Here is a 15427-nt window from a genome sequence, read left to right on the forward strand (position 1 = left end):
TTACTGTGTGTATGACTCTTGCACAAAGACACGGCAAGCCTTGTAAATTGTTGGAGAAGCTGCTAGGTTTGCATATTTACTCAATTCTTGCAAATAATACCTCCTATAGGCTTTCAGATGTTGAAACACCCAGAGCGAGAAGCAACAGTAACATGTAGATATCATGTCGAGGTACGGTCACATTAGTCTTCTGACGTGACGGTACGGCTCTGATGCAGGTTATAAATGTTGAGTTTGTGGTGTGGTGGTGTGATGTCTGACATTAGAATAACATCTGCATTTCTAAACACAGTGTATCAGTGTTTTTATTGGCTGGCCGAACAATCAAAGATGAACAAAGGTGAACTCTGAACTGCCGGAGCCGGCTGGAGATCGCACCGAAACAGAATTTGTCATGCAGGTTTCCATATAAATTGTTTGGATTCTGAGCAAATATTCATAGGTCGGAAGTTTAATGTGACTGTACCTTTTCCAACTCCCCTCCCCCAATATCCAACAGGAATTACATCACATCACTCAAACAAGCAGACAAAAAGTGGCACACTCCACACTCTTCCTACAGTATAACTTTACAACCTGTCCAACAGACATTTGTCGTTTTCTGTTATGGGGACACACCAGAGGAGGCCCTGGATCCAACAATACTCATGTCAACTTTCCATCTGCCAACATTCTGCTGCTGCTGTTGTTACCCTTGTTGTTCCTGGTTGCTGTAGTTGCCGATGGTCTCGTTGCAGTGGTTGCTGTTGGTCTTGTTGCTGTCTGAACAAAGTGTGAATATTATACTTTCCTTTTTTCGCAGAGTTCACTAACATCAAGGTCATGGCTACAGATCTATCGTGGACCAAAATGTCCAAGTCCAAATGGCTTTTAATGTCCTCCGTGACCCGTCACACCGCCATGGTAACACGGCCAACATCAAAAGACTGTGACCATGGAGAGGGGCTGTGGAGGCAACATGGCCGCCACTGAAAATAAATGTGTTCCAAAAAAGTGTCATGTACATAATGTATGGCTTTGCGTAGGGTTTAGTACTACAGGTCCACCCCCTCTCTTGTCTTTTTGAGTGCTTTAGGTGTATATACACACACGCGCAAACACACACACACACACACACACACACACACACACCGCATACACATACAAAAACATACACACCACACACACATAGAAAATACACTCACAAACTCACACACTAAACGCACACTAATTAATGTTTATGCAAAGAAAATAAATGACAAAAATCTGACAGATGAAGAGATGAACTACATTCAGCTACAACAGCCTGTGATAGTGCAATAACTACACACACACACACACATACACACACACACACACAGTCAGATCTCAGTGGCGACTCCGGCGCTGAGCTGCTCGGCCTTTCCCCTGCAGGATCTGATCCCATCTCTGGACAAACAGACAGGAAGGGAAATTAATAATCTGTTACTCCAAAAAACGAACTGCTTACATTCGGTGTTGACTTTATACCCAACATTTCCAATCAAACTGTCGTTAAGATGGTGCAACAGGCTGTGCACGTAAAACAGTTCACTTCAATGCAATTCAGAATCAACTTATAAAGCCTCCACCGTTATTTCACATGTAAAATAGTTGCTGTCTTTGTATTAGATTCGCACCTTGATCTTCCTGCCCATTTTTTCCTTCCACCTTTGAGCAATGGATCCGTCAATCAGGAGCAACCTGCAACCACAAACACGGTGAGGTTTATGTAGAGCTACTCACAGGGTTTTACAGTGGAGGTGACCCCAGCTTACCTCAGAAGAAATTATTACGATGTTATTAATCTTCAGGGAAACAAGTAGTGGTGCTACGTTTAGTCAGTGCAGCATGTCACGATAAAAAAACAAACATCTGAGTTTTTACGAGTTGTAAAAAGACGAGACAATTAGCCAGATCAGTGGCTGCTGCACTGCAACTTAGTTTGCTAACCACAAATTGCCTCAGGAGCCTGCATTGAGTTGAAGCTTAAAGATATAATCGACTAGCTGGACATTTATCCAACCAATTTCCTTGAGGAAATCATGACGTCTATAACAATACTTTTACTATCTGTTCCAACTCTATACTCATACCTGGATGTCTCATCGTTCTCGTAGCCCATGATGAGGTACTCCTCCCCAGGAGACAGAGGAGGACACAGGCAGGAGGAAGAGTAGTAGAGCGTCTGCGTCTCCTTGGGAATGTTGACCAGAGAAGACTTGAGCACCTCCTTAACCTCCACCACTGCTGTGGGCTCCAGACCGCGGTTCCTCACCTCCTTCACCCTCGCTCTGATCACTGAAGGAGAGAGTCGTCAGCATACATGGACACATTGGATACTGGAGTTTAAATCTCACACTGAGCTCGCAGGGCAGGCTTTAAAGAGTTAAAGACTTGGTTTAAAGAATAACACCTTAAGTGATTACTCAAATTCGCTGTGGTCTTGTTCCAGACCTCTGAATCGCTGCCCACATCTCTCTGGTGCAATTTAATAAATACAAATCAAAATAAGTGAATAAAACACATTATTCCAACCATTTACCATTTCTCCAGTATAGTTTTCATACAGCCTATACTTGAAACTATTTGTCCATCGAACACATCAATAGTTTTGGTTGTATTTCTTATAATCACTCAGCCGGAAGACCGGCCGCTGTCCTTGGTGCTGAAAGGACAGACGGTTCTACGGACAGTGATGGCGTTATGGAGGTCAAAGTTTGCGTGGATTGGATGCTTCCGTAGTTTGGGGCCAACAGGACTGCAGTTGTAGCCAACTGTGGGCCCATTTGTGTCCTACAAGAGCTGAGGGACATGTGGCCAATGAAGAGCCAACACACTACTGTGGGCTAAACTCCCAAAATGACCTGCTTCTTCAGACTCACTGGTCTTAACCTCTCAATTAATAAACCTCTTGTGTTTTTCTAGTTGTCCTCTTTGAAACTGTTCAACAATTTTTCTGTCATCCTGCTTCGGGTCCAACAACGAAATATGAGACACCTGTAACCTGGAGGCCCTCCTCTCTGTTTTCACCACTGTCTCTCTATCACTTTGTGGTACTTGCTGTTTTATAGGTTTTATGGATACAACCATCCAGGATGCCCAACAGCAGCAGCCCACTGCAGGAGAACCAGGTAAACCTTTATGTTTTTCTTAGAAAAGGCTCCCTTAATGAATTCAAGCAGTGTGGGACTGCGCGGAAAGCACAATAAAAGCTCCAGGAGTAACAGAGCGACAAATTAATATAATGCGGCTTTTAGACGGGCCGAGTCTGTTGATGCTTTTAAGATACACTTACTTTTATTCTCTAGTTTTTAATTGTGTTTAACCGGTTTTATCCAATTCCCTGGGTTTAAATTGTGTTTCTTGTTTCTATTTCTGTCTTGTAGTATTAATTTCCATGCACATAAATGTCTCAATGCTGGTAATAGTAAGCTCATATATATGTCTTTGTAAAGCACTTTGGTGCAAACAAGAACGGAGACACCATCGCACGTATTGCATTAAGAAACAAGAAAAACAGCACAACCAGTAACAGTATGTGTGGTGTAGCAGGTTGGAGTCAACAGTAAAATCAACAGCAGTGTTAATTAGCAAAGTGAGCACGCCAGCAGTCAAATTATAAAGACCACCTTGTTGTACACTCTGACATGCCACCATGCTTCACTAAACTCCTCCATTTTAATTATATCTGAATATTTTGTAAGTGAGCTCTTGTTCTTGATGACGGCTGGAAAGAAAATCTAAAATCTTCCCCAAATGGATTCTGTGGCCAAAGACGCATTCGCAAGCTCAATAAGTCCACATGGAAATCTCTGTCGGATTTGCCAAATCATGCCTGTGTGCTGTAATCATCTGGAATAGCCTTTCTGGGCTTTCACGGTTAGTGTGTCTAATTTAATCTAAGAAACCAAATAGCCTCAGCACCAGAATATTCCCCTCTACATGGAGGAGAAAAACAAGTCAGAGAGAAAGAATCTGCTGAAGAGTTTAGTCTCACGTTGATGTCTCACGTGTAGTGTTGAGAAGAGACGAATGACTGCCACATGTGATGCACAGACCACATTCTCACTGTAAAAGCTTAAAGGTTTGATTCGGAAATGTACCAACAACTAGCTTTAAGTTTAAGTTGCATGCAGACGGCAACCTCCGGTTCTGAAGAGTGAAGTGTGTTAAGTGTGTCTTAAACTTGCAGTATCTCTACTGACCAGCATGGGGCGACTCATCCAGTTGCAAAAAGAAGTCTGGTTGTATAGAAGTCTATGAGAAAATGACTCTACTTCTCTCTTGATTTATTACCTCAGTAAACATTGTAAACATGAGTTCATGGTCTCAATCTCTAGTTTCAAGTCTTCTTCAATACAGCATGATGTTCATTTAGTAAAGTATGGTCCATTTAGAGTCAAACAGACCATAAAGCGAAGTATACTTTAGGGCGGGGCTGCCTTGTGATTGACAGGTCGCTACCCTACCGGAGCTGTATACGGCGTCTCTACATCACTCTTCCGCCGTCCAAATATGGTCACTTCTGTTCACTGGTTGCAAAAAAGCCAAGATGGCGGCAGCCGTAAACCAAGATGGCGACGGCCAAAACGCCAGACTCGAGGCTTCAAAACGGCAGTCCACAAACCAACGGGTGACGTCACGACACTGAATACGGATTCTTCTGTCTCATATTTGTAAAGAAACGTGTGATAGTCGGAGATGACTCACCATAGTTGTAGTTGTTCCTCTGGTAGTTTTTCAAACCCATCTTGACTATCTTACACCTACAGCGATCTACAGACAGACACAAAAGAAACAGAGTGAGGGATCATGGGGATCATACTATTTCAAAGAAAAACAGAATCTATGTTCAGGCTCCACCCCCTTAAAAGTCCATATTTCCTTAAGGATTCCTTAAGTTTAACGTTTCTGTGTAAACTTATTTAATGCGAGGTTAAATACCCATGTGCTGTCCTCTTTGTTAACTTCTTTTTTTATGCCATCAGACTTCCCCTGGTAACTCAGCGTTTAACGTCACAATGCTATGAATTGTGCAGAAATGCGGACTTACAGAAAGTGTGCTTAAAGGGATTAAAATTAAGCACTCGACAATTTGACAGCGGGGACAGCCCCAAGCCCTCTTGCACTTTGAAAGAACGCGACTCAAAGTCTGTGAATCCGTGAGTGTGTACATTACGATTGGGCCGTCGAGACAGGTAAACAGACAGGTTACCTCCATTTGGTCCTCTGCAGTGCAGGTTGTTGGAGTCCATTGGAAAGTCTGGACTGGATTCTGTGAGAGGATCAAACCCAGAAAAAATCTGCTATTTAGAAAATATAGGTGAAACTTGTTTCTATTTGTATTTAGATGCACATTAGCATGTTAGTGAGAGATACATGGTTTCCAGAAGCAGAACTGACTGGCTGGCTGCGTTGTTGTTTGGTCTTTTTGTGACGATTCTGAGGTGGTATGTTATATTTATGATGATGTGTCCAATAATCAGCTAACACAAACAAGCTAACTTATAGGAAAGCAATCACAGTTTGGGCAGAGAGAAGGTCAAAGGTCAGGCTCACCCGGGTTACACCTGGCTGGGTCCTGGTAGTATGGATCTAGAGAGACACGGACAGACAGTGTCAGAAATTGTGCACAGAGAATGACAAATATTAAACCACTTTGCGGTTTTAACCATACACTCTTAGGCTGCAGTGTTCATTACAGCCACAAAATGAAAGCGTTGGAAAGAACAAAGTAATTTTGCTGTTGTTAGAGCCTTAAAAAAATGTTTCTCCTAATTGGTTTTGGGAGCTCAGACATCCAGAAGGAGCTGGTAGTAAAACACAAGTATAGCCACAAGACTCACAGTCTTGTTTACTTACTCATCACCTGTTCTCACCAGGTGAACGATTACTTTTTATTGGGTTTTATTTTGTGACAGCAGGGCTGTAATTTTCGCGTCTTTGAATGCACCACCAAGTTTCGCGATGATTGGAAACAAAAAGGCAAACTGTGGCTGCTTTTGATTTCTGTTCCAACCAGAGACAAGCTTGTTAATGGCAACTTTCAGACTGGAGACTGGCCACTGAAAACCCCAGGAATGACTTGTCCACCCTGGCTGAACCTCAGAAAATCAACAAATCACATTGAGGGAAAATCCCAAAACCCTGCTGAGCCAGGGCCGCTCTGAGATGCGTGGGCGTATCGTTATGGAGGTCAAGGGGATTGAGATGAGTTTTTCTTTTCAGAACCTGCTGGTCGAGGGACTGTTTAAAGAAGCAGAGGACAGTGAAGGTTTTATTGAGTGTAAAACGAGTGGGCCGCCTGTATCAAGGAGCTCTTTGAGAAAATCAGTGGGAGTGAAGTCGGTGGGGAAATGACTCGCACTGTCTGTTCGAGAGGGAGCAGAAACAAACTTCTGAGGGTAGAAACATGATAGAAAACAGTGATACGACTCAGCTACGCAGGGGAAACTGCTTCCTGATGGTCCATGTTTTTCAGAGAAGAGGGTGAAATATCCTTATTTAGAAGTAGCCTCCATACTCCATTAAACGTATATCAGATTAATATGTATAGCTGAGAGGTTCTGTGTGCTGGTCCTCCCTCTACCTGTTGCCTGTCCATGAACTTGAATGTTCATGATAGACAGACTTGTATTTAAGTTAGCTAGTTTTGACACATATGAGATCTCAGCAGCCCTCGGAGTCACAGGAATAATAATGATAAGAATGACAAGCGTAGTGATACCTGGTCCCTCTGCCTTGACGATGGCCTCAGGCGAGATGCAGACTCCGCGGTCGTACAGCGGCAGCTCGCTGCAGGACAGGCTGTCTGGCCAGCTGTGGTTGTAACGCTTCATCACCGGCTCACAGCCGTACTTCGCCCGCTCGCACACCGCTTTACAGGGTTTGATGGGCTCGTGCTGGAAGTCGATGGTGCAGATGGGAGCGTACATGGCACACAGGAAGAAGAGCAAGTCCGGACTGCAGCCAGTTCCTGAACCGGCAGGAAAACACGGACAGGTGTGTTACAAGTTGAGTCAGTTAAAGTGGCCTTAAAAAACATATTGTGTGAGGAAATATAAACGATAATGATACTTTAGCTACAGAATTTTCCTTTTCCATTTTTGGATGTATTTGAGGAAACCATGTCTGTGTTTTAGGTGTTTCTCATTGACTGACATTTGAAAGTCCTCTTACATCGGTGAATGTGTGGTGCATTCAGGGACATCTGGCCAACCACACACAGGACCTATACTGATTTTCACCCTGCTGCATACAGTTCACATATGATGGGTCCAGAAAAAGTTCAACACACACACTTAGAAACAAGGGTTCCAAAAGGGTTCTTCCTGAAGAGCTGAGGTTCTACCGAGAACCATTTGCTTCTGAAGAACCTTTTTTTTGAAGAAATAGTTCTTTGTAAGACTATGGCCTCCGTTAAGAAACCTTTTCATCCAAAGGAGGCTTTTTGGAAGGAAAAGTTCTTCAAGGATTGTTGAAAGTCCCCCCCCCAAAACATTTGTGAACCACGAGTATTACCCTGGAGCACATCAGCCCTTTAGGAACCTCTCAAAACCAAAGGGCCACTGAATCAGGTCTCCATGACCGCAGGCTACCTTGTTAAAGTAAAACCAGGGTAAGGGTGATGAAGGCCGTAAGAGCAGTCGCGTATATACACACCCAAAAACTATGAACCCCTGGGTGGGTTCTCGATGACACCCATGGAATATAAAAGATTTCTTGGTATAACTCCTTGGGTGTTTTTTTTAGCTTCCTTAGAAGGTGGAAAGGTTCTGGATAGAACCCCCAGAGAGACTTCTGGGTGAAACCATTAGACCATAGAAGAGTTCTCTGTAGAACATCTCATAGAGACTTCTGGGTGAAACCATTAGACCATAGAAGAGTTCTCTGTAGAACATCTCATAGAGACTTCTGGGTGAAACCATTAGACCATAAAAGAGTTCTCTGTAGAACATCTTATAGAGGCTTCTGGGTGAAATCATTAGACCATAGAAGAGTTCTCTGTAGAACATCTCATAGAGGCTTCTGGGTGAAATCATTAGACCATAGAAGAGTTCTCTGTAGAACATCTCATAGAGGCTTCTGGGTGGAATCATTAGACCATAGAAGAGTTCTCTGTAGAACATCTCATGGAGGCTTCTGGGTGAAATCATTACACCATGGAAGGGTTCCTTATAGAACCTCTCAAAAAGGGTTCTGGATTGAACCTTTCACAGATAACTCTAGGTATAACCTGTACGTGTGTGTTATATGTAGAACCCTCTGAAAGGGTTCCAGGTGGAACCTTTATAAATGGTTCTATCTAGAACCAAAAGAGGCTCTCCCATGAGGACAAGCCAAAGAACCCGATATGGTTCTAGTTACCATTATTTCTCAGAGCGTGGGCAGAGGAGGAATATGTGTTTTTTATTACAGGACTGAGGTTTGGCTGCACAGCTCCACAATGGAGTCACAGAAATACTTTGAACTTGTGACCTGAAACTGCTTCCTGGTTTTGAGCCTGCAGGTCTTTCATTAGGACATTTTTCTGGTTAAAGCCGATTGCCTTTCCACTTTCTCTCTCTCCACTCCTCCGACCTCAGCTGAGCTCTAACTTCAACCAATACACCAATGTACTTATTGGAGACAGACGTGTATGCATCATGAAATATAATTGCAGCCGATGAGGTTGTCCACATGCTTTTAAATTTGATTTAGGATATTTAAAAATGGGCCACAAAGCCTGAAGCTCAGCACAAAACACAGATGAACACAGATGAACGTGGCCACAAACTTTTGCATCATACAATAAGTTCTGTTCAAAGATAGATACAGTTAGCTAAACAGCTAACTCATATATTTGAAGATTGTACCTGCAATTCAAATATCTTTATGAATTGCACAGAGATATTTTAACCGTTATTCACAGGGAAAAAATAAAAAAAATAACACCAAAAGTGGATATAGGAAAGTGTCTATGTCTTAACAAGTGTCTGAAATATGAAGCAATGGTTCTTTAAAAGAAAACCACAAGAATTAAGAATCAGATATAGTTCATTTAAAAAAAAAGTTTGGCCAGAAAGAAACAGAATAAGCAGCACATATTTAGATAAATAAAACGAAGAAATATGTGAAAAGAATAGTTAAATCATAATCGTGGAAAAGGAGACAAATATTAAAAAGTAACTCAACAAGAACAGCTCAGGAGCAAGAATCTACAGCCAAACTAGCAGCTCTGTGGGGCTGTATTTACGATCTGTGAGGTTTTGAAATCACCAAAGTCAGTAGTGTTCGTCCTCTGGGGAACATGGATGTCTGTACAAAATGTCATGGCAATCATTCCAATATTTGTTGAGATATTTCTGCCTGGACCAAAGTGGTGGACAATCCGACTTTGCATACTATTTAGTAATGCATGGCTAGCATGGCTAAAAACAAGCGGCAATGAGAAGTGAAAATTGTCCCAAACAAAAACCCAAAATAATGTTTACGTTTTAAAGATGAATATGTCAAAGATAGTCAAAGAGAGTGACTTTGACATTACCAAGATGGGGAAAGTGGGTTTCAGGCGCTGTTTGACCATCTGACAAGCTCTTCTGTTGGAGCATCTTGTATACTGTCACATCCTAGACATAGCGTCTAGGTCCCACCACATTCCTACATTAGCTTTTTAAAAAGGAGCATCGATGTGGTAAACAGCTTGAGGCTTTAAAAATGATTAATGGTTGCAGTGACATTCACGGTTTGTACGTGTTTAATATACTTTCTACAGAGACAGACATCCAGATAAAGAAAGTGAAACTGTAGATATACTGTACAAGGTAAAAATATAATCTGTGTAAACAATACATACAGATGGAGATTGTGTATGTACCGAACGTGCAGATTTGAAGAGCAGCATTATCAGCTCAACTTATCAAACACACAGAGTTTGTGACATCTAGTATCAGCAGGTGTGTGGAGGAGAAAAGTCAAAAAACTCAACAGGGTAACAAGTTCAAGTCCGTTGAACTATTGAAATCCTGAACCTTCAAAGTTAAAAAATTTATGGCAGAGATCAAAGTGATCAAAATTTTAAAAAATTAAAAAACTTTTAACTCTGTATTTGATTGGCAGGTTGTAAGAGAAACTACAAAAATAATGATTTGGTCTCTTTTTTTATCTTTTAGTTGGAAGCAGTGCATGGACCTGAGAAAGGAGGAAGAGGAGGAGGAGGAGGAGGAGGAGGAGGAGGAGGACCGGGTGTGATAAGATATGATGAAGCCATGACGAAGTGTGAAGGTATGATATTGACACAGCGATATGTTGTCAGCTCTGCTGTACATTGTGCGAAGGAGTTTCACATTGTAAAAAAGAAGCGGGAATAATTCGTGATAAAAATGTTCTGATGTTTATTTTTCTCTTCCTTAGACTATGTGACCGTGTATTTAAGTTAAAAGTTCTCCATCTTGTATTGCAGGTGGGAAAAAAGCACAAAGCCAATAATTTACAATCATTTGATCCTTTTCAGCATATCCACTTATCAGTTTGACGTCCAGGTGCTTACATGGGAAAGTATTCAGTGCTTCAGTGACAGGGAGGGAAATCCTCTATTTCTGTATGTTATTTCTATGGTGGCAGAAGCAGAAGCAGAAGCTCTTGGACATTTATTTGTGATGTAAACTATGACGCCTGCACAGTTTATGCTTACAGGTTTTGCACTCGCCAAACAGCTGAAATGTAAACTGACATTTTGAAAAGTAAACAGATGCAAGTGAAACTTTTTTTTTTTAAATTTTCCTGTACACACTCAAAACCACTGTGTTGTTTTGACCCACTCATATTTACTGTGATGTGGTATTTACCCAAACTGAAATGTGGTTATTTTGATGACGTGTTAGACTCAACAAGCTCAGGTTTGATCATAAAACTGTCACAATTACATTTAAAGAACGACGTGCGTATGACATTGTGAAAAGTGAAAACGATGAACATTAGGGCTTCAACGATCAGTCGATTAATTGTTTAGTCAATCAACAGGAAATTGACAGGATTAATCATTTTTTCAAGCAAAACTAGGATGATTCTAGGACGCTTTCACTTGACTGATCATCATAGTGATTGTAATCTTCAGGTTTTAGTCAAGATAAGACATTTGATGACATCACCTCTTGCTCTGGAAAACTATATGTTTATAGACTTGATGACTGTACGAGAAAAAAGATTTATCGATTTTGAAAATAATTTCCTATTTTGTCTGATGTCGTACGTGATGACGTTCATCATTGTGATGTTCAAAAAGTTTCAACCAGAAGTTTGTATTTTCAACGTTCTTCCTGTAAGCAATTTGATGAAGGCCTGAGTGACTGAAATGTCCCTATAGCAACTACCCAGGACAGTGATATGTGGTCTGACTGTCTTGGATCTTAAGTCAAACCAGAAACCAACAGTAGGCTGTAACTCTGTAACTCAACATCAGGCTGCTTCATCACTGACTGCTGCAACGGGAGCCAATGTTTTTCCCTTCTTGAGTAAACTTAATTAAAATGATGGTTTCCACAAAAATGTTTCCATGAACTGATGGTTTAAGGTTTCCTATTGCTCAGTCAGAAGAGTTCAAACCAGATCTCCTGCAGATATTAAACAGGAGAAGAAGAACAAGCAACAACAGCTGCCAGTCATCTGTTGGAAACGACCGAGACATATCAAGTCAAGGTTCAGTTCACCTAAATGATATATAAAGTTTTTGTCCCGGGTTTTGTCTCTCCAATTTCTGTGTTTGCAGCATTAAAATGCATTAGTTTTATTATTGAATAATATATAATCCAAAGTATCTTTTGATTCATCAATTTATCATAATTTCCGATAGCTTAAAATAATCAAATTGCTTTCCCCCGAATATTCAACTCAAATTACAGAACAATAATAAGACTCACAGCTATTCACATTTGAGAGACTGAAACCAATGAGGTTTAGGCATTTTTGCTTTAAAAAAAAGATTTAATAGATCAAATTTGCAGATGATATTTTCTTGATCTTTTAAACATAGGCTAAATACATCTTTTAAAATATTATTATTTTAAAGGATATATAACTCACATGTCATTAATAGGCCTATATTGTGTCATGATAATAATTAAAAAAAATCTCGTCTTAATGTTTTAAGAATTAAGTAATATTTCACATAAATAGTTGTAAAAGAGCCTTAAAAAAGTCTGAAATATCAACTTCAAGCTGCACGTTGTGCACAGAGGAGGAATGGTCAAAATAAATACAAATAAAACCACAACAGGATCTGGATGCTCCACTGTCATAAAGTGCAAAAGTTGACTTGAAACTTTAGTGTTCTGTACAGTATAGGCGCGAGGGAGTTAATTAAAGTCCATTAAAGAATTGATTAGCGGGATAATTAGTGGACAGACAGGAACTCACCCAGCAGCCCTTCATACTGCTCGATGGCCAGCACCGCGTTGTCCTGCGTGCTGTGGTGGAGGTGGTTCGGCATCTTGGTCATGTTCCACGGCATGGACCGGCACAGCGGGATCCGCACCGACTCGCAGGACGCCGCCCGGACCGCAGCCGGCCCCAGGGCGCAGGACACGGCCAGCAGAGACACGCAGAGTCCCGGGGAGAGCATGTTCAACTGGAGTCACGTTCACGGAGCTCCGGTGAAGTCTCGGTCACTCACGGTGAGTTAGATCCAAATAAGGACGTGGTTTTCCTGCTGATTGGTGCTTTTCTGCTGCCGCTGTCCGGTCTGCAGGCAGCTCGAGGAAGCGGGAGGAGCCGCTTATTCAGACTTTCACCTCCTCCTCTTCCTCTACCCCCCCTTCTCCACAACTCCCCTCCTCTGTTTTCTTCACCCCTCCTCGTTCTTCTTCTTCTCCTCTTCCTCTTCTCTTATCCTCCACGCTAGAAGAATAGATTCCTTTTAGATGAAAAGTCAACACCGGTAAATCCGTCAAAAGCTCATAGATGTGTGTGTCATTACGTTTCATGAAACCATGGTCAGTACTCACATCATTTAAGTGAATCAATACAACATTGTTTAAATACTCCATTACAAGTAAAAGTCCTGCATGCAAAATGATTAAGGAAAAGTAGGACCTACTACAAAATGTAGAGAGGTAAAAGTACAATCTCCTCAGACATGTGTAGTCTATTGTACTGTCATTATTAGGTTGTAAAAACAGACACATTTGCAAGTGTTAACACTTTTTTATTTTTCTATTGCATACTTTTTACTCCACTACATTTACCTGACAGCTTTAGTTACTGGTCACTTTATAGATAAAGATTGTATTATAAAATACAACACATTGTTTAAGGTTAAACAAGTGGTTCTAAACTTTTTTGGCTTGTGACCAACCACCCAGAAAATCTGTGTGGTTGGGGCCTCTTGCATTGTTTCACATGTCTCTATAGTTACTTCGACCACTGGAGCAGACTGAAGCCCAGTTAGCCGCTGGAGAATCTGACTACATCTCCCAGCATGCCCTGCAGGAATTCCGCTGTATCCCATGCTTCTCCACCATGAGCAGAAGCTAGCAAATATGGGAGTCAAGTAGATGCTGATTAAGTGAATTTGCAGTTTTTTTGTAAACCGCAGACCAGCAAATAACGTTGAGTTGACCCTTTGCTAAGCCCCGCCCCTCGCTGCTCCTCCGTCAAGCTGTCAGAGCTACATCACCATGGAGCCCACACTGTCACTAACTGCACTCCCCGAATTATAACATTTAAAAAAACATTTTTAAGTGATTTTAGGGGGATGACAAACTGATTCAGCAGTGAAAACGGGTTAAAAAGATAAAGATCACAGTGTAAAAGTAAACCACCTCATCACCTGGAGATCGAGACAGAAGAAGTTAAGTCACAACACTGTTGCTGAAAAGCCGGGTAGGTCTTTATTCACTGTTACAATCATTAAAAAGCAAAAGCAGCATGTTTATACATTTAGGAGCTTGAGGTTTTATGTAGAAACGTCTCCCCGTCACCCTCTCCGGGTAACGAGTATCATTACATAATGTTTAACCATGACGAGCTCCAAATCCACAACACCAGTCTGAAAATCAAGAAAATCTACATAGTGGGCTTCCTGTACTTTAATCAGGCTTCTCTTGGTGCTTTTGAGGAAGACACGACAACTTTTGCACAGTTGTGCACAGACAATTTCTTGGATTTAAACTTCAAGAAAACTAAAGAGATGGTAATTGTTTTTTAGAAGAAAACAAAACGGCACCGCCTGCCACAAAATAATTACAATAAATAATGGAATAATGTAAATGGTCACTTTGCCACTTCAAAAAGCAGTGAATTGCAGCAGAGAATGTACTTTGTACACAAAGGCAGCCATTTTAAACGTACACTGTCAGATTTGTATGTTTTATACACGTATGTTAGAGTGTTCTGTCTTTTGGTCTTATCTGTGTGTTTGGAAACATGCCCAAACAGGAACAAGCCGGGCTGCAGCCACTACTACAAAAATGGAAATAACTTTACATGATAGTACACAACCCTTCACTCCAAATTCAGGCGCAGCGACCTGACACGGGGAAAGAGACTTCTACAAAATAAAATCAAAAGAAGATAAAAGAACTGTTTTATTCCTCAAGCCATCAGTATGAAATGCATTTTAATCCTCAAGTCTCTTAGTTGGTCACTTGCACTTTTGTTTCATATTTGATCTTAAAGCCGATTTTAAAGTGGATTAACTGTTTTCATTTGATTTGACTTCATTGTACATTCTGTCTCAGTCTCAATGTGATCTGAATCTGAATCTGGCTGACTGGTTCACCAACTGGTGGTGACATTTGACCCCAGCAGGCTTGTTGCATTAACAGCTCGGTTATGGGTCCATTAAAGCTGAGTATGACGCAGCAAACTGCAGTGTGGGTGCGTGTGTGTGTGTGTGTGTGTGTGTGTGATAGCAGTAATGGTTGTCAGATGTTGGAGGAGCTTCCCATGTTAGGGTCAAGTTACAGCCAAGACACACACACACACACACACACACACACACACACACACACACACACACAGGGTCTCTGGGTTTTCTGACTCATGGATCAACATGCAGAGAACTGAGTCAGCACTTTCCCTTCCATGCTAACTTCTCTCCTCATCTCTTTCTCTCTCTCTCCTTCTATTTCTTTCCTTCTTTCATTTTTTGTTCTCTCGGTTCTCATGAATTCATCTCTGGCAGTCAGTTAGTGACGTAAAAGCTGCTCACAGGCAGGAGAAATCTTATCAGCGGAGCACACACACACACACACAGACACACACACACACACACATTCCAATGCGATCAAAAACCTTCTCCTCTTATCTCCTTTCTCCTTGTTTCCTTTCCTTTCCTTTCCTCTCCTCTTCTCTTTTTGAGATCCAAAACAAACTTCTGTAGAAACCTGACCCCTCTCTCTCTCTCTCTCTCTCTCTCTCTCTCTCTCTCTCTCTCTCTCTCTCTCTCTCT

At 41.4% G+C, this 15427-nt stretch overlaps 1 protein-coding gene across 1 annotated transcript; it reads right to left on the reverse strand.

Moving 5' to 3' along the window:
- Positions 1-1165: 1165 nt before the first annotated feature.
- frzb (frizzled related protein) lies at positions 1166-12733 on the reverse strand. Its single transcript, XM_031873452.1, has 8 exons — positions 12394-12733; positions 6728-6976; positions 5560-5595; positions 5216-5275; positions 4711-4776; positions 2094-2298; positions 1638-1701; positions 1166-1407 (listed from the first exon to the last, which is right to left on the reverse strand). Exons 1-8 carry the CDS (start codon positions 12596-12598, stop codon positions 1348-1350), a joined length of 945 nt encoding a protein of 314 aa, XP_031729312.1. The 5' UTR covers positions 12599-12733; the 3' UTR covers positions 1166-1347.
- Positions 12734-15427: the final 2694 nt, after the last annotated feature.

The sequence above is a fragment of the Anarrhichthys ocellatus genome, unplaced genomic scaffold, assembly GCF_004355925.1.
Source record: "Anarrhichthys ocellatus isolate YVR2014 unplaced genomic scaffold, GSC_Weel_1.0 scaffold71, whole genome shotgun sequence".
NCBI lineage: Eukaryota > Metazoa > Chordata > Actinopteri > Perciformes > Anarhichadidae > Anarrhichthys > Anarrhichthys ocellatus.

What these genes read in the sequence shown, in the direction of transcription:
- frzb (XM_031873452.1), bottom strand. Translation starts at nt 12,598, where the DNA reads ATGCTCTCCCCGGGACTCTGCGTGTCTCTGCTGGCCGTGTCCTGCGCC. An exon ending in CCCAGCCAGGTGTAACCCGG is followed by an intron (nt 5,276 to 5,559) that starts GTGAGCCTGACC and finishes ATCCTCTCACAG; the next exon opens with AATCCAGTCCAGACTTTCCA. An exon ending in GAGGAACAACTACAACTATG is followed by an intron (nt 2,299 to 4,710) that starts GTGAGTCATCTC and finishes TCTCTCCTTCAG; the next exon opens with TGATCAGAGCGAGGGTGAAG.